This window comes from Carassius gibelio, chromosome A3, assembly GCF_023724105.1.
Source record: "Carassius gibelio isolate Cgi1373 ecotype wild population from Czech Republic chromosome A3, carGib1.2-hapl.c, whole genome shotgun sequence".
Taxonomy (NCBI): domain Eukaryota; kingdom Metazoa; phylum Chordata; class Actinopteri; order Cypriniformes; family Cyprinidae; genus Carassius; species Carassius gibelio.
This window is the reverse complement of record NC_068373.1, coordinates 13,778,086-13,800,843: the sequence shown is the minus strand read 5'-3', so window position 1 is coordinate 13,800,843 and position 22,758 is coordinate 13,778,086. Positions and strand designations below refer to the sequence as shown.

The following is a 22,758-nucleotide window of genomic DNA, read 5'->3' as shown; positions in this document are numbered from 1 at the left end:
GCACAGAAGAGCCTCAACGTAGCTGTGTAAAGACACATTTACTAAAGAGACATTGGTCCTTTTTTTCTACAGGTGGACACACATTACAACAAACATTACAGGATTAGTTCACGTCCAGAATAAAAAATGTCCTGGTTTCTGGTTAAAAAGTGTATAAATCTTAATTAATTTTTTTTTTTTTCAGAAAATGACTGATCTTTTCAATAGATGAGACCCTTATTCCTCGGCTGGGATCATTTAGAGCCCCTTAAAGCAGCACTGAAACTGCAATTTGGACCTTCAACCCACTGGCCACCACTGAAGCCTATTATATGGAGAAAAATCCTGGAATGTTTTCCTCAAAAACCATTATTTCTTTGCAACTGAAGAAAGAAAGACATGAACATTTTGGATAGTATGAAAAGTGAGTAAATTTAAAGAGTTACATTTTTTTTCTGCAGGTGAACTAATCCTTTGATGGCCTAAGGTCAGTTTATAGTGCATTAAACAGAACTATTACTGTATGTAAATGTAAGTACAGAATGCAATTAGGTTTCAGAAACAATCAAATTAACATATTTCAATAATGCATTTTATCCTTAATGCACCCTACTGTTAAGAAACCAAATGGGTTAGCCTAAACCATATAGAAGACTTCTTGTTGCAATCACCCACCAATTTGTATGTTTGCCCACCAATTTATTTGTTTACTCTTTGTTGTCATGACAGGGCAGCTGTTTCTAAGCTTGTGTGGTCTTAAGTAATCCCCTCCGATTCTAAATTACTGCCAACTGAAAACACGTCTTAAAGTAAATCTATCACGGCTTTAAATAAATGAATGACTGGCACTGGTCAAGTACAAAATCATTTTAGTTAAGCAGCATAACCACGTTTCTCTGGCCTGAAGTGCAAACCCATAAACTCCATAAGCCTTCTCCAGTTGAGCTACTACAAAAACACAAGACACGATGTGAAATCTGAGCATACTTCAGACTTATGTAATTGTTCTAAACTGGGCTAAAAATCTAATTGAATTCATGGCATCACAGTCTGATGCACTGTAATGTTGACATTTTTACCAAATGTAACACGACTGCTAATGTATTATGTATTTCCAGTAGGCAGTGCTTTATCTCAACAAAATGTGACCAAGCAGATGGGATGTTTGGGAAGTCATGCATCTAATCCCTTCCCGAATTTCATATCAGCATTCATATCTAACAGATATATCTAGTTAATGCCATTGGTAATTACTAATGATACTTGCATCCAATCACTTGACAGCAAATATCTTCACTAGTCAAATTACATAAAATATGACAATGTTGTTAAAGTGTGTGATTGTCAGTTTAGCAATGAAAACATTGATCTGAAAATCTGAGTGATTCTTGGAATTTACAGAAATGCATTAACTTGTTACTGTAGCCATTTGATGACTACTGCCATCAACTACTTGCTAAACTAGTTAACCAATAATCTAACTGCACATTAAAACAAAATAACCTGTTAGCAAGATACTACCCTGACAGCACATGTACATCAAGGAGACGTCTATTTGAAGACGTTTTGTCTATAGTGTTTGCTATCCGTATCAGTGTTTCCGTATAAAGGACGTTTCCTATCAGATGTCAAATAGACGTTTAGAAAATGTCTTTAAGATGTTTATTACTTAGAATGTATTTAAAACTGACATCTTACAGATGTTTGATGTTTGTACACAGCAGAAGCAATCTTTAACAGACATCTTGCAGACGTACATGTGCTATCTGGGTAAATAAAAACCACACCATTAAAACATAACAAATAATTACAGCAATTAAGAACACTTTTAAAAACATATTACGAAGAGGTCAATTTGATCAATGTAATGTTTTATTTACGACTGAACAAAAAATAAATGAAGAAATAAACGTTCAATGAATGCGTGCACATTTTCTGCGTTGACCCTTGTTGATCGATTTTATTTGTAGTCTGCTTCTGGTTACATGTGAGTCATAAGCAATATTAGAATACTACTGGAACTACGACTGATCATTACTAACCCTGATCTTCAAGATGTCTGTTAAAGGTCGCTTTATCTGGAAAGCATCTGCTGTGTACAAACATCTGACAGACGTCTCTAAGATGTCAGTTTTACATACATTCTAAATCATAAACATCTTAAAAGATATTTTCTAAACGTCCATTTTTGACATCTGATAGGAAATGTCCTGTAGATGTATTGCAGATGAGCAAAGTCAGCAAACACAAATGCAGACGTCAAATAAACGTCTCTGTGATGTGGGTGTGCAATCATGGTAATAGTTTAATCAAGGGTTTGATCATCAAAAGGGCTTAACAATTACATAGCTTGGTCTCTGGTCATTTTCAACATTCTCTTGCAATTAAGATTTAGTTCTCAGTATGCTATCAAAATGAACCACATCGAATATCTTATCCTTTAGGAGGAAAAAAAATAAGGTCTAGTATATTATACATCTAAAAATCAGATACATAATTATGAGCTCTGTACATTTTAGGAGCATATTAAAAAGCAATGTGTTCACAAACAGTCACACTAAGAAAATCACACAAGCACAACGCACATGTATGGACTACTCAGTCTAGCCTAGGCTATATGAATGCACAACAGCTCACGCATGCACACATTTGACACTGCTGAACGGAAACTATCAAATTGCATGATGGGAGATAAAAGAATCTGCTGTAGAAGATAATATCAAAGGAGAAAAAATAGATAACATGCCTTCCACTTTCTCACTAGGGCAACTTCTACAGTCGGGTGGCACTAATAAACTCAGATTCACATAACTGCACTACGATTACAAAAAACTCAGTGTCCTTAGCATAACGGTAAAAAGCTCGTCTAATTGAGCGAACGAGCACGCCTTTCTTGTAATCTACTTGTTTCTTGTATCTGCATTGCCAGTCGCGTGGCCAGAATGAATGTGACACCTCGAAACGGAAGGACAGTTCACATTTTGGCAAGAGATATGGCTTTAATAACACTCTTGCTTTATTTAAATCTCCAGTCATAACCGTATTGTATCATGGCGACAGAACTACCTTAATGTTTTAATCATTAACTCTTCGTAACGTAACAAACTTTCACCCACTGAAACCAATTTGGCTCTTCAACCACGAGCCCAAAAGAAGAGCTGCTTACTGACAGCTCCGCACTATCGCTCAAGTTCTCCCCTCGTGACGGTAAATTCAACAGCCTGGCGAAAACTTTGGCCCAGGAGCGTCCCATGAGCGCTCAATGTGTAAGAATTAACTTTAAATGCTAACGGGTCAAACGCGCTGAAATATGGGGCTGCATTCGCTGGACTAGAATGGAGCTGGAAATGTGAGCTGGACCGTCCGTGAGACTTGACAGGCGTGCTGGAGGGGGGCTGGACTCTGCCTGTTGATCCGATAATAATAAAAAAACAGGGTGCAAGAGCTTGGGGGCTTCCGAAACACCGGTGGCAAACGCGCACTGTCTGAACTGAACAGGAACCTTTTAGAAAAGATTCTATTAGACAAGTCATGTGTTCCGAGATCTCGTAAACAGCTTTAATTCAGCGCGAAAAGTCCAGCCCAGTGAAGCCTCAACCAGATCAACCGAGGACATTTGTTTTGTAAACAACTATGCTGTTAAAACAACAACATTTGACATCGACAACAACATTTGGGACGCACTGAAAGCGCAGAGATGCATGAAACATACCTCAGCAGGTCTTCTAAATCCGCTGTCGTTTCGCATAAAAGTGCAGCAAAGCTCCAGCAAAGCGCCTACGACCCAGAAAGGCAATCTTTCTGCCCCGTCTATTTCAACCAGCAGAGGGTTACGCAGTTTTTCATGTGCTTCTACCCCTCCTCTTGCTCTTACTCTCTCTCTCGCTCGCTCTCGGCGATGTCCGATTCGTAAGCGAATCGTTCGTTTGAGTCGAATCGCAGTAATGAATCGTCTGAACCGTTTTACCGAATCCCTTTTTTTAATTATTATTAAACAATACAAACATTATAATAAACAATAAAAAGTAAAAACATTAAGGAAGTACAATTAAAATGATAAATAAAGACACAAATAATATAAAGATACTGTTTTCATAGCTTTCAAATCAAAGGAAATGTGAATAGTTTCCACATACTTATATATTTCCACTTTAAATAAAGGACAGAGAGGTTTAGAGCCAGTAAACTTTTGTTTATGAATGTGAAATTTAGCTAATAGGAAACATAAATTAATTATGTATCCTAATAGCCTATTTTCTGGTATTCTCTTTTGAATAGTCAAACAATCAAAAAAAAAGTATCATTAAAACAAAAAGAAAAGTCACTTGGGCCTACAAAATAAGATTGAATAAAAAGTGTGACCAAAATGTTTCTGTGAGTATTGCCAAAATGAATGAAGTCTTCAGAAGAATGACAAAAACAGCAACTCACTTCAATGTCTGACTTATTTCCTAAGAAAGGCTTTAGTTGAGTAACATTTGTGAATCATCTTAAATGTTATTTCTTTTACTTCATTGGGAAGCAGATATCTCTGAGGTAAAGTCCATATTTTCACCCAAGCTATATTCTCCACAATGCTATTCCAATAAGGTATTATGCGTGGAATTGTTGTTATCTCTCTCTGAAGAAGAGCTCTGATTGTATAGTTATTTATTGTAATTTTTTTTTTTTTTTTTTTTTTTGATCTGTCGAAAAGCAAACACTTTCGATCACTGTGTCAGTTCAATTCAGAGAGTAATGGCCATGGAAATGAAGCACCTTGTAACAGAAAAGACACACAAGAGGAAATGGCATCGAAAACAATAGCATGTTCAACAGCAGATACATGAATATTATATTTCTGTAAGAAATCTGAGCTGTTGTAAAGTCTGCCTTGTGAATTCAAAAGCTTTCCAACTAAAAGAAGATTGTTTTTGAACCAGTTGTCAAAGAAAAGTCATTTATTCTTGTAAGAAATATCCTTATTGTTGCATAAATACTATGGAAATTATAACGTTTTTGATAGGGAAAAGTAGCCTATATTGCTTTTAAAAGCGTACAGTAGAAATGTTACAAACAGATCTGCATGATATTTTAACCAACACACATACAAAAAAAAATATATGGATTTAGCAAAACGTAATAATTTATTGTTCTTTTTTTTTTTATGAAACTGCAAATTATATGTAGGCCTAGGTTCTAAATTACTTTGTTTTTTTATGAGCTGCAAACAAACTGATCTGGGACACAATGTAAGTAACATATAACCTACATATGACTACCGGTACGATTTATCACGTAACACGCCAAGCTGGGACCATGTGATGGTATTAGTACGTCATGACGTAAGGAATCGCTGTGCTTTGAAACTGTTCGCTTAAACGAACTGTTCAAAAGAACCGATTCGCGGAAATGAATCGGACTTCCCATCAATTACTCTCTTTCGCACTTCTAACCGCCGGCTTCCGGTGCTGTTTCACTGGTAAGAGAGTCGCGCAGTTTATGCAAGGAAATGTAAGAGAAGATACATGTAAGGTGGTTCGCTATAGTTGTTTTAAAAAGCCGTAAAAGGCCAATTATTATTTTAGATGTGCAAAAGGTTAAAAATATGCGCTGCGGACGGAGGCGGGGCTATGAAAGATAAAGACGGTTAGCGGAGCGCGAGCACTGCTGATTGGGCGTTGAGCGTTTGCGCGTGACTTGAGTCGAACTGTCTCTGCTGGGACATAAGGCAGTTGAGCTGCTGAAGCGCGCATACTCTGCTTAACATCATGAGCACAGACAGTTTCCACGGTCACAGAAAACCTGTAAATGTAAGGGAATTAAAACATTGTGCATTGTTAAGTCCTGGAAATTAAGTATTAAAAGTATTGCAAACATGAAAATGCCTGTATTTTTTTTTCTAATTACTCTCTGATCTTGGTATGAATAATAATGATGGTATAAAATATGTATCGTAAACCTCCTGCAGTTATTTAATTTTGATTCAAATACAGCAAAAACAGTAATATTGTGAATTATTTGTACAATTTAAAATAACTGGGTTTTATTTGAATATATTTTAAAATGTAATTCATTCCTGTGATGGTAAAGCTGGATTTTTCAGCATCATTATTCTAGTCTTCAGTGTCACATGATCAGAAATCATTCTAATATTGCTAATTTGCTGCCCAGAAAAAAATTATATATTATTATTATTATTATTATTTAAAACAGTTAAGTACATTTTTTCTGAAAAAAAAAATAGTTTTTTTTATAGAAATCAAATTTAGCAACGATTCTTTATAAATCTGTTCTTCTAAACTTTCCATTCATCAACGAAACCTGAAAAACTTTACTCAGCTGTTTTCAGCATATAATAATAATAATAGGCTAAATGTTTTTTGAGCAGCAAATCGGACTAGAATGATTTCTGAAGGACCGTGTGACACTGAAGACTGCAGTAATGATGCTGAAAAAAATCAACCTTGAAATCACATTATATTTAAAAATATATTCAAATTGAAAGCAATTATTTTAAATGGTAAAACTATTTCACAATATTACTGATTTTTTTTGACTAGTAGTGTATATATATAATAGCTTTTGAAAATACATAATCTATTTTCATTCATTTCGCAAGGGTAGGTTAAAATGCGCTACAATACTAGGATAATAACCAGAGGTTAATCCAGTGGTGCTGATTATGTAGATGGACATTAGCACGTAGGCGTCTGCTTCTGAACAGACAGACTTCAGCTGCGAGCTCAGCACTTTTAGCGACTCAGGAGAGTGCAGGTCTGGGAAAGGGCCAGATCTTGAAGGAGATCCCCCCCCCCCCCCCTTTTTTTTTTTTTGGCAGTGTTGCGACCTTTATTTCTCCTGTCCTCTGTTCTTCGGAGACGGAGAAGAATATGTCCGATTGGGCATCTGAGCCGCGTTGAGCACCGGATCCAGGTTGGACACGCACGCAATAAGCGCAGGAGGCAAGCAGTGATCAAAAGACTCTGAGCAGCAGACTAGTGTCAAAGCATGTTTTACAGGTTACATTACATGATAAAGAGCATATCTGTAGTTATAATATATTTGACTAAAATCGTACCAAAGTTTTATAAGTGGTAGCTAAAGTGGAGTAAAACTCTACAAATAAAGGAGCATAATATATTTTTAATTTTAAGTGTCTTAGCCTACAATTCTCTGTGCAGACTCAATCTTTATGGGCTTTAATTGAAATTGTTGCAGTTATTGCATTATCTCCTAAATACGTTAATTAAATGAGTGCAGTCGTATTGAGTAGGTTAATATTGCCCCCTGCTGGTTAAACAACACAGTTACATTCACAGGCATGAGGATTGATAAAAGAGCAAATATTTATAATTTGGCTTCGGGAGTCCCAACAACAGGTTTACATACAAGGTAAAAACAATAAATAAAAACCTTTATTTTCATATAATATGCATTTAATTTTACTTTATTTCTCAACTATTCAAACGATTTGTTGCCTGATTCACCCTTCACATAGGCCACAACTGCATTACACACTACATTAAATGTGATTTTCAAAACTCCATAATTGGTACACTTTACACATTGAATATTCTTGTTGGAATCGTCTCGCTGGATACTGTAGACAAGTTCAGGGTGTGGAGTATTCAAGGAAAAGTGCCAAATAGCAAGCACGCCATATTCTTTGAGTTTACTGATAAATATCAGCTGCATGTGTGTGAGTGAATGCTGGTCAATATTATAGGAAACACTTAATTTTCACAAGTACATACTGAAAAGAGAGCAATGGGCTCCAACACACAGTTGCCCTGCACAGCTTTTCCTGTGCAGCTAATAAACTTCCTGCATTGGATGGACTCCATCTTGGCCAAATGAAAACACTGATTCAGCATATTCTCTCTCCCAGAGAGAGCGGAGGATGGGGGATTGCTATCAGAGGGCAAAGATTTAGTTTTTTGTTGACAAGTTGATGTGATTGTGTCCCTTATTCAAATGTAGATGTGTATATTATTGCATCTCTTATTATTGTTAATAGATAAACAAACGCAGAGCGAATCTCTCTCTTTATATTAAAGGAATATGAATAGCCCAAACACTTACTCACCCTAAGGCCATATAAGATGCAGATGAGCTTGTTTCTTCGTGGGGACACCAATGGGTCCTCTGTGAATAGGTGCCATCAGAATGCCAGTCCAAACAGCTGATAGAAACATCACAACAATCCACACGACTCCAGTCCATCAATTAATGTCTTGGTAAGTGATACGCATTGTAATAAACAAATCTATCTTTAAGACATTTTTAACTTAAAACTGTTGCTTCAGGCTAAAATAAGTCCTCTATTCATAATATTGCTTTCATTCACATCCTCTTTTCCTTAAAAAAATATATATATTCATGCAATAACTATATAATTAATACTAAATACAAATTGGCTCTTGAAAAGCTAATGTTTTAGTTTTTGTTCTTTAAATCATTCTCATGGCTTTATAATCAAACATAACAACATCAAATCCATCAGAGTATTCTCAAAGTAACAGCTTTATTTCAAATAGGATTTGTTAGTATGCTGACAGTTTCTGCAAAACAAGTGAGTGAGTGAAGTGACATACAGCCAAGTATGGTGACCCATACTCAGAATTCGTGTTCTGCATTTAACCCATTCAAAGTGCACGCACACACACACATAGCAGTGAACACACACACACAGAGCAGTGGGCAGCCATTTTTTGCTGCGGCACCCGGGGAGCAGTTGGGGGTTCAGGGCCTTGCTCAAGGGCACCTAAGTCATGTTATTGCCAGCCCGAGACTCGAAACCCACAACCTTAGGAGTCATACTCTCTAACCACTAGGCCACGCCTTCCAAAATATTCAGGGTTCAGTTATTTGCCTCTGCAATAACCAGTAATCATGATGAACAATTGTAGAAAAAAATATATACATGTACAATTATGCATTTTCTCCATTATTTTATAAGCAATATGAAAGATTAGCTAAAAAGCAGATTTAAGGACCTACAACTTATGCAAAATAGTAAAGATGTTTTTAATGGCACATCTTTAGTAAGCTGTTAGATTCATAGACTGATTTTTAAATAAACTGTCAGAATCAGTGCAGTTTCACAGAGGGCTTGCCGTGGATAAAATATACTTACTACAATGACTATAACGCTGTATTATGGAATTTGGGTTGAAAAAAAAAAAAAGTAGACAAAACCAAATAAAATCCTGATTCCTTTCTAATTTACATAGGCATAATCGAGTTTAAGCTGATTTATTCTTAGTCCTCCTGAGTCTCCGGTCTCCACAAGTGCAAACATTTGAAAATATAAACATCATTACTGCAAACCTGACAAACAGCTGGACGTCTAATCAAAAACCCTGATGAAAGGTCAATGTGCAATGTCCAGTATGGGGGTTCTCTCTATCTATATGTTTTTAACCTATAGAGCATAATGGCTGGGGTAATGACAGGTAGATGGAGAGAGATTAACACTCAGTAATTACCTTTTGCGTGAAGGCAGATGAAATTCATTTTGGAGGAATGACCTTTAAATATCCACTGAAACATTATCACTTCATTATGTTCCACTGGCTGATAAAATTCCCCCACAGAGCAATTATTCAGAGCCATTAATTACAGGAAAAACATGTAAATGCCAGTCCTGATTTCTCTAACTCTAGTCTATGTAATGTGTAGACCGATGTTGTGGTATTTGAAAGTATACCAGTGACATTAGTGATTATAAAATAATAAAAAAATACAAATATAGAATTTTAACAAATGTCTTTACTGATGCTTTAATCAATTTAATGGGTCTTTGCTCGCTAAAAGTATTAATTTCTTTAAAAAATCTGACCCCAAATTTTTGATTAGTCGTGTATATTCCTGATAACTGAAGGAATGCATCAAGGACACAAAAGGCTGATAACTGTTTCTCATCAAGAATTCATTGTACAATAAAGAGAATATACATAGTGCAGTGTATATATAATAGTATACACACTATAAAGTGAGAGTGGAAGGACAGATACACAGAATAGGAAACAATCTTAAACTGACAGACGTTTAAAAAGTAGTTATGAAGAAACATCATTTTCAATCAGAAGCACTACCTTACATGACAACACAACAGATCAGTGAATTACAGAATGAAATTATAAATATGTGTGCATTTTTGTATATATATAAATTTACCATCTAATTATGTTACAATAAGCAAGATTTTTCTTGCTATCCAAGTCAAACATCATATTGGGCACACTATAATATGGTGGAAATATCACATATGCTCATCTTTATGTGTAATCTATAACCATATATATTTATGTTCTTCAATTCACCTCCCAAAGACATCCAGTAAAAGCGTAAAATATTTTTCATCAACTTTAAAATGCAGTATATTCACGTAAACTAGAAGCTAAAAGGGACATTATAGACCTGCATGCACAAACTTACTTTACAACTTATGATCTCACTATGAATGATACTTCTGTAATAAACCAGACCATTGATACTACTGTGAAGTTAACAGCCCTTCACACTCATTTCAAAAGATCAACAAAGAATTCACTGGCCCTATGCTATGCAGACAGTTTGTTAACACCAGTGACCAGACTGTAAGACCACTGTAAGTCCAAGGCTATTCCTATTACTAAAAATGTCTGCAACTAAACGTGTTAAAGAGCCTTTATATTCACACTTTTATTGACAAAGTTAAAAAAAAGTCAAATGTTAATGGCTTGAAGGTCCACATTCCCGTGAAAAAAGCCAAAAAATACATCTTAACCACTGAATGAAATCAACTGCGTAATGTATTGATACAAGGATGAAAAGTTACAAGTTTTAGCGTGTTCGTACACTTTTGGCTATGACTGTAAAAACTGAGAAGAAACTAAAGAATGGCTCGGAGAGAAAATGCAGCTGTAGCACCTAAGCATTATGTACATAATTACCAGATAAAAAAAAATTATAAAAAATTATAAAATAAAAAACCCTAAAATGTTGGAAAACTAAGCATTTCTGCAGGTGTCCATATCCGAGACGGTCGCGGCTGCAAACCCTTCTCTCATTGGTGAGGGATGATCAGAGCTCAACTCCATGTCCAGAGTGAGAGATTCTGGAGGGGAACGGAAACACGGGATGAGACCCTAAAATGTTTGCACGAGTATGTAATGGATATTGATATTAAGAAAGCTGTTTTGTGACTTACCAAGAGGTCCTGGGTTGGCCTCGGCGGCTTCATTGTGCATGAGAGAGTCGAGTGTACGAGGGGACATAGGGAACAAATCACTTGTGTTGCCAGAGTTCGTCCTGCAACAGAAAGAAGGCACACATTAGAAATGACACACAAGCTACAAATGAACAAACATTACATACAACTGTTACGACAGAGAAAGATCTGAGCGTTCATTCGCCATGTAAGGTGTTAACCTTCACTCTAATGTTCATGGGTCATCCACACACATTCCCAAACTCAAAGTCATACACATAAGCATCACTTGTGAACTTAAAGGGAAAGTGCATTCACTATCCATTCACCCTCATGGCGTTCCAAACCTCTACGACTTACTTTCTGCTATGGGACATAAAATACATTTAAAAAAAAATGCCTCAGTGTCTTTTTGTCCATATAATGGAGGTGGTCTTCAATGTCGTCACAGAGGTTTGGAACCAGATGAAGGGAACAAATTATGACAGATGTGTCATTTTGACGGCATTGAATAACCTGAGCTGTAAATGCTGTGATTCATCACTCTAATAAAACATGGAAAAAGTACGTTCATGTGTTGTTTAAAAAAAACAACAGCACACACACTACTTTTGAATGGTGTGTGCGGACATACACTTATATCTGATCCAGTCAATGGCTTCCTGCTTGGCTGCCCATTAGTCTTACCCTGGGGATTGATTTACCAAGGGTCAAAGTTTGCCTGTGCCTATTTGTACACACTTTGTTTAATTGTTAAAGCAGTATTTTTACACTATTTTGTGCTTGTGTTGAGACAAGCATAGGAAGTGAAATCAAACATAACTTAAGAGAGCCTGAAGTCTCAATCAAGCATAGCTGTGTCTGTATTAAAAACACAAGCAGTGGTCCAGGAGTTTGATCCAGGGTGAAGTCAACAACAAGAGATCCAGATAATGTGATTAAATTACGCAATCATGAACAGCACATCAAACTAATCCAATGATGCAAATGTATCAGTCATTAGTATTTTCAGATTACTCAAAGGCATTTACTAGTCTTTGATGGTGTCTAGAGTTTCAGATTGCTGGTGAATTAAACAAGGCTTTGTTGATCTTATAGAATCAATACCTTGATGTGTGTATTTATTTGCTATATAGAGGTGATTCCAAAAGAATTCAAAAGGCAATACTAAAACTATTTTCTTGCTCTGATTTAGGTTTGTTTAGAGCAGTTCAAAACAGTAAATTGCACATCAAGTTGCAAGCTGCCCAAAAACAATATTCAAACTATATTGGTTATATATTATATTAAAGAGTTACATTCTGTTTATGGTTGCAGTATGAGAAATGGTAAGTTGTTAGAAAGCATTGCAGTACAGTTTGCAAATCAATAATCTGTCCTAGCCATAACAGACGTGGTAAGACACTGTCACGATCCAGTATCATTACCAGAACCAATCTGGAGAATTTACCGTCCAAGATGAAAGAGCACTTTGAGAAGATTGCCAATAAAAGTTTAAGCCAATAACTTCTGTTCTATCCTGGATCACCAAAAGTCCCAAAAGTGAAACTTTGTTCAGATTTTGGCTGGTTCTCTAACCCCAAGTCTCACAAAATGGTAGTGTGAGTGTTATATGTTTCAGTTACCGCTGAATCATTTGTCCTAACAATGAAAATATGAAATGTAAATTAATTTTAGAATATGGAGTACAAAAGGCTGCAGAGAATATTCTTGCAGAACCTTTGGTTAGTAGACACTTGCAGACAAGTTTGGTTAGCATGGTCCAGTTAGTCTGTTGGTAGATGCAAATTACACCATTTGCAAAAAAAAAAAGAAAAGAAAAAAAGAAAAGCATATTTTTCTATTTAAAACCGGTAAGTAGCAGTGTTTTCTGGAAAATTTTACAAGCAAAGCATAAATCACAAACAGCTAATATGACCACGATATGTTCTACGAACAACAGAACCTCAGGTAATATAGAACTTATTGATTAAAAAATGCAGCATGATGTGTGTATCAACAGAGATACGAGTTATGAGTGGATGTGCTCCATATAGTGAGCTCAGTTGTGTGGATGTTGGTCAGTTTTCTAGTTTCTCTTGCCACATCCAGGTTATGAAACACCCAGAATGCCCTGAATTAATAACAGCCTCTGTTAATAGTTACACTAAAATGCTTCTATTACTGTAACTAGTGTAACTAGTGTTACAGTTAATACAGTTGTTTTGTTAATAAAAATTGCCAGTATTGATCGATATGTATATAAAACTTGTAATCAGCATTTTATAATTTTCATTTCTAACAGGTGATAATATTACTTAATGATTTTTATGCTTCCATATTTGTTGGAAATGTCAAACTATATTCAATGTATTCTTGGTTGAAATAGTGTTTTCATCATATTTGTGATACTTTGAAAGTTCCTGTAGACACTGTAGCCATAAAAGGGGTCACATGTGTGACATGAGTCTCAGTTTTCATCAGAAACAATTTCCTCCACACTGTTTAAAATACAGATGAAGCAAAACATATACCAGACACATGAAACACTCTGTTCATAGCACTTCTATGAGGGAAAAATAGAGAAATCTGGAAGATGGGGAAATGAAATGAATAGGAGAGAAGGTGACCAGTTTCCTTCCAAAGTGTGAAAATATTTAGCATACGGCTACAGAAAAGTTAAACCGTGAGCTTAGAAGTGAAGTAGAAACTGCAAAAAATATCCCCGTGTTTATAGAAGAACTAGTTCACTGACACAAAACAGATTTAGAGACGTATGAAACATAATTCTAGCCTTCTAACTTTGACAGAAATCCAGTCACATCCAGAGCTCTTGTTATAAAGGGATGAAACAGAAACCCCAGGTCAAGCTCTAGAGATGTTAAAAGGACTAATCTATGTTAGCAGATGACTACAGGAGTGTGTTTGACCACAAACGTTCATGTCTCACACACACACACATAAAGCAGCTCCCTAGTGCCTACCCAGGGAAGCCGTTCCCAAGCAGCTCACTGTCCGGGAAGTCCATGAAGACGGAAGGACACCTATGAAGAGAGGTCAGTTTACAGCCTGCCTAACACACACACACACACACTCACATACAATACCTCCAGTAAATCCAAGCCCTCTACAAACACAAAGCATTTGTGATTCAAGTAAGACTGAGACTGAAGCATCTTCTATACCAGCCATATCTTTCTGTGTAGTCAAGCTTGTTACCTAATGTACAGTAATCAGTATGTACAGTATGATGCGTTACAGTTTATACTATGTCTATTAACACGGAATCACAATATAAACCTGACTGTCTCATTATTTTAAAATCAACATTAAAATTAATATTCAAAACCCATTCGTTGGGGTTTTAGAGGCAGAGCAAGTTCTATTTGATATGTCTACCACCAACAACAAAGATGAAAAAGACAACTACTTTTTTAAATAATGTGCACTGAAAACAATGAATTATACAGTAAATTGAGGAACATATTAAAAGTAAACTCTGTATATTTTTAATTCAAGTGGATGTTTATTTAATTAAATACATTTTATAAAATGTTGAATTTGAAAATCTTCAATTAAAAAAAATAATGTTTAAAAAACAGTTACCCAGAAGTCATGGGTGCTAATTCTTTTCAAAGTCAAAGTTAAGCCTGAGCCTCCTTTAATTAGTTTTTAAAATCAAGGTTTCTCTCTTTCTCTCTCAAGACTGTGGTTTAAAGGATGCTGTGAAGGGTCCTTGGGCAGATTTAGTAGTGGCTACATCTCTGATCCATGTTGTAAAGAGAACTGAGAGGAGTATATTTGCATGTGCTCCTGCCTAAAGGGTCACCAGAGATTTCAAAGTTTACAAGAGGACAGAGAGAAAACACAGACTCCAGCGTGGTCAATCATTCACACACATACTGTGCTAAAGAAGAAAGAAATGCTACTCACGGGGTGACACAGATGAACTTGGTCTTCAGGTAAGGCTGAATTACTGAAAGGACAACAAATGACTGCGTTATTGAACAGGGAGAATTCAGATGTTTCAATAAAAAAAGCAATCTGTTTCCTTTTCTTAGAGGTACAGTTTACACAAAAATTAGCATTCAAACATGTAAAAAAAAAAATCATTCTAATATGATAAAAATACAAAAACGTAAAAGTTTTTTTTTTTTTTATCAAAATAAAATTTACACAATTTTCTCACAAGAGACAATTTTCTCAGAAGCTAAAAGTTTCTGGTAAAAAACACCCATTCAGTGGACTCCCAATACTAAAATAGTGGTCTCTGAAATCAATCATTTGAAAGGAAACAAACTTCGAGTTTCTATTAGCAACTGACAGATGTACTGTTATTCCAAGCCAGAGTGAACTAGATTGCGGCTAACACACGTACCACATCCAGGATCAGGGAATTCGGTGTCAGGCTGGGCCTCGGGGCGGCAGTACTTGCCAAACGCCTCCTCTTTGGGGATCTCAGGGTAGAGGTAGACCAGCGGCGAGACGAGGATGTTGGTGGCATCCATGATCTTGTAGCCCATGATGATCTCGGCGAAAGACATGCTGTTGAGCTGCTGCTTAGTGTACGGTTCCACCGACTGGATCTGGGTCTTGCCTGCACATACGTACAGAAGCACAAATGCTTCACACATTCAAACAACAGTCATCACGACTGTAGTTGATACAATAACGTATACAATTACAAAGGTACCAATGTACTGATCTTTTAAGAAGTCTAATGCAACACACACACACTATGATGTACATGGAAATGCATTCACCATTGATGTCCTTCTCAACCCAGGTGAAGGTAATGCCTCCCTCTTTGCTGCTTTCACTGAAGCGCAGCAGGAATGTCCCAGGAGGCTTTGGGCTCAGGATTGCCCTCTCTCTTTCTTTACTGATGAAGCCCATAATATACCTGACACGCACAAAAGCTTGATTTAACCAGCCAAGCAGTGACGGATGTAATGAACTATGAATACTGCATGAATGCACACAACAGAGTCAGCAGGAGTTCTCACCCTTCATTCCATAGAGCCAAAATATATTTCTTGACTAGGTCGATGATGTTGTCTAGCCACACCCAGAATGAGAAACCCTTTCCTGCCATGTTCTCCTGCAACACACAAACATGTTCAGGATACTTTGATATAAACTCCATCAGCTGGTCTGATTTGCTCTAAACTTAAAGAATAAGAAACAAAAGTTTTCTATAGCAACATACTTTGCAGAACTTGGCCCATGTTATCTGGCATCCAGAGTAGTTTACACAAGGACCTACACAAAAACAGAAACACACCATTGAACAGAGAAGCACGGAGAATGTGGCAAGGGTGCAAATGACTAAAAGTGCCAGTAAAGATTTAATACAACATTGATATGAATTGAAATTTCATATAAATGCTGATATTTTGAATGGAAATGCATGTTGCTATTAAGCAACACAGTGGTTTATGAGAAACGTTTCAGCAAATCAGCATATTACAGTGATTTCCACTAAAGACTGGAGTAATAACTGCTGAAAATTCAGCTTTGCACCACAGGAATCAATTATATTTCAAAATACATTAAAACAGAAAATATCGTTTTTAAACTGTGATTATATTTCACATTACATTTTAATCAAATGAAATCAGCCAAATCTTGTTCATCCCAATTTTTAAAAGATATTGTACAAAGTCAAATAAAACATGGGATTAACTTAACCTGAAACCACTGAACAGATCTAAAATTGCTTCTATTATCCAATCAGCACCTTCCAAATTATCTGTGACCCTGGACCACAAAACCAGTCGTAAGAGTCAATTTTCCAACATTTAGATTTATACATCATCAGAAAGTTTTGCATAGATGTATGGTTTATTAGGATCAGACAATATTTGTCCGAGATACAACCAGGTTGTGAGGGTGAAAAAAAATCGAAATATTGAGAAATCACCTTTAAAGTTGTCCAAATTAATTTTTAATGCAGATTACTAATCAAAGATGAAGCTATGATATATTTACAGTAGGAAATTTACTTAATATCTTCCTAAAACAAGATCTTTACTTAATATCCCAATGATTTTTGGCATAAAAGAAAAATCTATTTTTTTGACCCATACAGTGTTTTTTTGGCTATAGCTACAAATATAACACAGAGGATTAAGATTGGTTTTGTGGTCCAGGGTTAAATTTAATTCATTTCTGATATTCAGTGGATGAACACTGAATATCAGAACACATAAACACACACATACCCAGAAGTTTCTCAGCAAGTGTGGTGAGCTGCTCGATGGTAAGGCCTCTCTTGGTTGTGGATGAAAACTGCCAGCTGAGCACCTCAGCCACCTGATCCCATGTTCCTACTGGAGGTTTGGTGAAGAAATTCACATTCTGTGAAGATAGAGAGGAAGAATTCTTAGAAACGTATATACGTTCTTGTGCTAACAGGAAGTACGGCTGGCTGTGGATTCATTTCAAACCTTGGGATGGTTAGTCAGCATGTTGTACCACAGGATGGACGCCCATGCATTTGGCATTTGACAGATATTAGAGATGACCACCACTGGGAGAGAATGTGTCTGCACAGAGATAAAAACATTTATATACAATTGAGAATAACAAATTCAGTTTTTTTTTCTTTTTGAACATCTTGCTCCGGTAGAAATCTGAGTAGCACCAATAGAGACCTGAGGCTGAACAATTCTCAAGCAAACAGAGCCGAATGCCGAATGGCTTAATTATCCCATTTAATTAACCTGCTGTGTGTGTTGGCATTTTGTGTGACCCTGTTGTGTCCATCCACAGAAAAGAAATGATCCTGAATATACTCTTATCAGCACATAATAGGCATGTAGGCAGCACTGTGCGCGTTTAGGAGTTTAATAGGTGGCAGATTTCCCAAGGACACGCTGCGTGGTTACATATTTATATCTTCCTATGGCTGGTACCATGAAGACAGCATATCACAATGAATTAACTGGCTTTTTTAGGACGTTGAATCAACCAACAGAAGCAGTGTGATGCTCTTAACTGGTACTCAGAGATTGATAATATTATCATCTTTGATTTGATAAACAGGACAGCGCTTTAGTGACGGCAGGTCTCCTGTCATGATAAGACATGTCTGACATTTGATTTTATTCTAAAATACCGATAGTCTTTTAAATGAACTAATCTTTTAAACATCTGTAGATTTCATCACCTCAAGGTCGATCTTTAGTCCTTGGTGGTAGACTTCTGTCTCAAATGTGATCAGGTGCAGTTCTTCGGTCACTATCAGAGACGCCTGTAGTTCAGAGGCCAAAGGTCAACGCTTACACCGACTTCTTTAAATCAAGAACTGTGGCATAAATATACAAAGACTTACATCACTGTTGGTTCGGCCTCCATTGCCACATCTCTGCTCTCGAAGAGTCTGAAAAACAGAAGAACAAGTGAGGACTAAGTCAAGCAACATTCAGCTGATCTACAAAAGTCTTCTTGAAGCTTGTAGGGAAATTACATTTTTTTAATTAATAAAAATATATAAATTAGTATGTAATTAACTGTAAAAATGTAATGTTTATTTTTATGAAAATATTGCATCCAAAAAAAAGTTTGTGTTTACATAATATGTATGTACACTTATATGTATATATTTAAGAAATATATGTAAAATATAAATCATATTTAAATATGAATATATGTATACATGTAAATATTTGTTAAATATATATATAAAAAAAAAAATATATATATATATATATATATATATATATACACACGTATGTGCGTGTGTTTATATATACACATATAAATATACACAGTACACACACATATATAATGCAAACAAAAACTTTTATTTTGGATGCGATTAATTGTGATTAAGAGATTTGAAAGCACTAATATAAATAATTTATTTAAACATCTTTTATGCTTCGATGGATTTAATTTACATTACATTTTTTAAACTATGATGAGCTTAACAAAGACTAAAATAAATAATCTACTGAGTGAAAATTATTTATTCATGATCAGTTTTTACAGAAATGATGGCCTCGGGCAACCAACATTTTTGTTTCATGAACATGAAAGAACATGCTTGAGGTTAAATATATTCAATGGTGGACATTGTTAGTACACAGAATAAACACAAGTTTAAAAAGTGTGTTTTAAGGAAGTTTAATTTTGCTTCAGAGGGCCAACAGTGACCCAGGCAACTCACAAAAGGTATGGTTCTGCACTGACAAAAAAAGTGTTTGGCGTAATGGCTGAACTTACCAGATGTTTGAACTCTGCTGACAGGCTGCCATTGTTGGATTCCTCCATGTTCATCACCTTCGTGTTGGTGCCAAGGATGTTGAACTTTCGTGAACTGGAGAAAAAGAAGCAGGGGACTCCATAATACAACAACTTGTACAGGTACAAGCAAGAAAGAGACTTTGTTTCACCACATTTTTTTTGTAACTAAATATAACTGAATGATAAAAATTAAACTTCTACAAAACAGCTGAAACATTTATTTTATTGCCCAAATACTGGCCTGCCCAATATGTATCAGCCTATAACTACAAATAACCACATGACAGTTTAACTCTGTGAGAATGGCATCATTTTAACCTCAAAACTCACCCTCGAATGGCTGCCACGTCACCTGACTCTCTGCAAAACACAGGAGGAAAAGATTCAAATTTAGCATGTGCAAGTCATTTCATTCTGATGTCACGCGCAGGAGGTGGGACTTACTTGTCAATACACACTTTGATTTTCAGCTGGTAGTTTAACTCTGGAAATTTCACAAGTAACCTGAAAGAGGGGAGGGGGAAAATTTACCATATGTGTCTAGAGGTCTTTCCTGTATGACTCACCTCTGTGTGTACCCACCTGACTTTGGTGGTGAACTGAACTCCTGTTTTGATGACAAGTGGTCGGTCAGGGTGCATGGGCATACAAGGCTGCCTCTCAACAACAAATGCACTGCGATGACACAAGCAAACATCACTGATCAGATCAGCTTCATTGGTTTATTACGTTTAAACATGAGTAAGTGCTTTCAAACCTCTTCATAAGGTTGCGGAACAGGTCTACGATCTTCTCCTCCAGAGCTGGGCGGTGTTGAATAATGGGATCTCCTTTGTATGAGACCTTCTGCTGAAGCTCCTCCAGTTTCTTGATCTGCTGTCTTATCTGCAACTGAGACTCAGCCAAAGAGGTGATCCTGAAAAAAAAAGGGTTTTAAAAAAAATAAGCCAATCCATAAAAAAGGCGGTGCGATTTAAAAGCAGGTTTGTTTGTGAATGGACTGTGTACCATGTCTCTAAGCGGTCCAGGCAGATGTTCGGTGGTCCTCCGATGCAAGCGATCTGCTGCCTCCTCTTCCAGTCCGCCAGTTCTTCATCTGTCAGATTCTTCTGCACAAAGTCCATGGCAGACAACAGCCCTGCCATCTCAGTCACTATTTGCTGCAAAACAGAAAAAAGTGTGAATGTAAAACATATTTTGTGAACACAAAATGAAGGTTGTCATTATGAGTATGTTAAAAGCAAAGACTATAAAATACCCAAGACATGTCACTTGTAAAGTTTTGAATGGGGAAAAATGCAAGGTTTAATATGGACCACTCAATCGCAGGAAGCCCCGCCTTCTGAATGAAAGAGCCAATCGCTAATCGGTAAAGTCCTCACATCACTGCAGCTGCCGTTAGAAGTCCCGGTTGCTCTGAGACGGGCTCTTAGGACTGTGCATGTGCACTGGCTGTTCTAGCCTGAGAAATTAGCTTTTTATAATGCTATTTGAGCAAAAACAACAAAATTTATGACACCGTTGTCGTCAGATTTCTTTGGTTATTTCAAATATGAAATTTTATCCAAAACTTAGTGAACAGTTGTGGATAATCTGATGTTTCCCCACTCATAGAGACAGGAGCTGCACTTGGACGCACGAGAGGCGTTTCAAAGATGGCCACCGAGTGACATGACTTGTCTTAAAGAGACTTTGGTACAAGTTCAGAATGTGCTGAAGTAATTAGTTTACTCTGGACCAATCATAACATTCTGACTAGGGATGCACCGAAATTTCGGCCACCGAAAATGTTCGGCCGAAAATGGCCTTTTCGGTTTTCGGCCGATAGACTTTTATCACCGAAACAACACGGCCGAAATTTTGTGATGACGCAAACAGAAACCGCGACCTGCACGTGCACCTGCATAGCAAAGACCAGTAGCTCCCCGCGACATTCACTTAACACCAGTGAGAACATTCTCTCTCTTCTTATTCCTTTATTCGCAGCACTAAAGCGTCTCCTGACAAAGAGATTAAGACGGACCACGAAGTAAAAACAAAGAAAAGTACAGTCTTATAGAGTCTCTTAGCACACGTCTCACTGAGATCTTTTCGGATCCTCTGCACTTAATCGCGAATGTGCTTGATCCGCGTTATAATGACCATTACTTGGATGCGGAAATAAGGCAGCGCGCACGAGAAATGATCCAGGCCGCGCTGGATGCGGAGAACCCGCGTGGAGACGGAGAAGAGCCAAGCGCAGGAGACAGATCAGAGCGCAGAAAAAAAGACTGGTCTCTGCACCAGATGAGTAGCATGCACCCTCGTTGTCTGATATGTTCAGTGGAATTCTGCAAGAAAGTGCCTCAAATAATAATAATACGTTGGCTATTTTGTTCTTATACACGCACACAAACATATATACATACATAATATCAGATTGTAGCCATATTTATGCTAGATTTTCTGCTAGATGTCTGCTTTAATTTGATAAAAATGTTTATTTATGCCCTGGCCCTATTTAAATACACTCTCTCACATATTTCTCAAATGTCAGGCAGATGACAAGCTCAACTGCTCAACAGCTAGATGGTTATCTGTCTGAAGTCCCCATCCCCAGAAGTGATAACAGTCTTGCCAACTGGAGAAGTGATGCACTTTCTAGTCCTACAGAGAACAATTTCAAATGCACTTCACCTAAATGCACTTTGTTTTTATGAGAGAACTGTTCATTTTAAAACCTTTCTGCAGCCAGTAGGCCTGTACATTATTATTAAATATACACGAGTGGGATAAATTTTTAGTTTGAATTTTATTTTATACTGTGCATTGTTGCAATGTGCTTAATAAATATAAAAATACATAATTACAAATGATGTAAATGTTTTTTTTTTAATAAGTTATGTAATTGTAATTATCTTTGAAACTTTAATATTAATTTATGCAATTGCAATGTCTTAATTTTAGTAAAGTTAGTACACGGTCATAGCAATAAATGCAATGGTACTAATAATTGGCATAATTTCTTTCGGTGTTTCGGTTTCGGTTTTCGGCCTTGGTTTTCTCTTTTTCGGTTTTCGGTTTCGGCCAAGAATTTTCATTTCGGTGCATCCCTAATTCTGACGCGAATGACGCATTTACTACCTTATTTTTCGGACTATAAGTCGCACCCGAGTATAAGTCGCATCAGTCCATGATGAGGAAAAAAACATATATATGTCGCACTGGACTATAAGTTGCATTTATTTAGAACAGTGTTTCTCAAATTTTTCAGCCCAAGGACCACTTTATCTTCCAATTTTGTTCTGAGGACCACCTAACAGACTCCCACTCTAACACGCCCCCAAAAACCAACAAAATAGGAAGGATAAGCTAAATTTAAGTTTAATATGCAA

At 36.6% G+C, this 22,758-nt stretch overlaps 2 protein-coding genes across 5 annotated transcripts in view; both read right to left on the bottom strand.

Moving 5' to 3' along the window:
• Positions 1 to 3,857, bottom strand: part of LOC127948271 (signal transducer and activator of transcription 5B) — a 76,866-nt gene extending 73,009 nt beyond the window's left edge. Inside the window, exon 1 of one of the 2 annotated variants that reach the window (XM_052544727.1) lies at positions 3,692 to 3,857. The gene's annotated coding sequence lies outside the window, so the exon portion shown is untranslated. The remainder of the gene's footprint in view (positions 1 to 3,691) is intronic. The other variant, XM_052544729.1, reaches the window with a different exon arrangement.
• Positions 3,858 to 9,871: 6,014 nt separating this feature from the next.
• Positions 9,872 to 22,758, bottom strand: part of LOC127948235 (signal transducer and activator of transcription 3) — a 37,087-nt gene continuing 24,200 nt past the window's right edge. For 2 of the 3 annotated variants that reach the window (XM_052544724.1, XM_052544725.1), the window contains 18 exons: positions 20,393 to 20,544; positions 20,142 to 20,300; positions 19,967 to 20,059; positions 19,829 to 19,888; positions 19,715 to 19,744; positions 19,364 to 19,457; positions 18,471 to 18,518; positions 18,306 to 18,389; positions 17,584 to 17,682; positions 17,359 to 17,494; positions 16,344 to 16,396; positions 16,141 to 16,235; positions 15,898 to 16,037; positions 15,513 to 15,731; positions 15,068 to 15,110; positions 14,119 to 14,178; positions 11,156 to 11,256; positions 9,872 to 11,062 (listed from right to left, as the gene is read on the bottom strand). In XM_052544724.1, coding sequence (XP_052400684.1) covers positions 10,956 to 11,062; positions 11,156 to 11,256; positions 14,119 to 14,178; positions 15,068 to 15,110; positions 15,513 to 15,731; positions 15,898 to 16,037; positions 16,141 to 16,235; positions 16,344 to 16,396; positions 17,359 to 17,494; positions 17,584 to 17,682; positions 18,306 to 18,389; positions 18,471 to 18,518; positions 19,364 to 19,457; positions 19,715 to 19,744; positions 19,829 to 19,888; positions 19,967 to 20,059; positions 20,142 to 20,300; positions 20,393 to 20,544 — 1,773 coding nt within the window. In that variant the 3' untranslated portion in view covers positions 9,872 to 10,955. The remainder of the gene's footprint in view (positions 11,063 to 11,155; positions 11,257 to 14,118; positions 14,179 to 15,067; positions 15,111 to 15,512; positions 15,732 to 15,897; positions 16,038 to 16,140; positions 16,236 to 16,343; positions 16,397 to 17,358; positions 17,495 to 17,583; positions 17,683 to 18,305; positions 18,390 to 18,470; positions 18,519 to 19,363; positions 19,458 to 19,714; positions 19,745 to 19,828; positions 19,889 to 19,966; positions 20,060 to 20,141; positions 20,301 to 20,392; positions 20,545 to 22,758) is intronic. The other variant, XM_052544726.1, reaches the window with a different exon arrangement.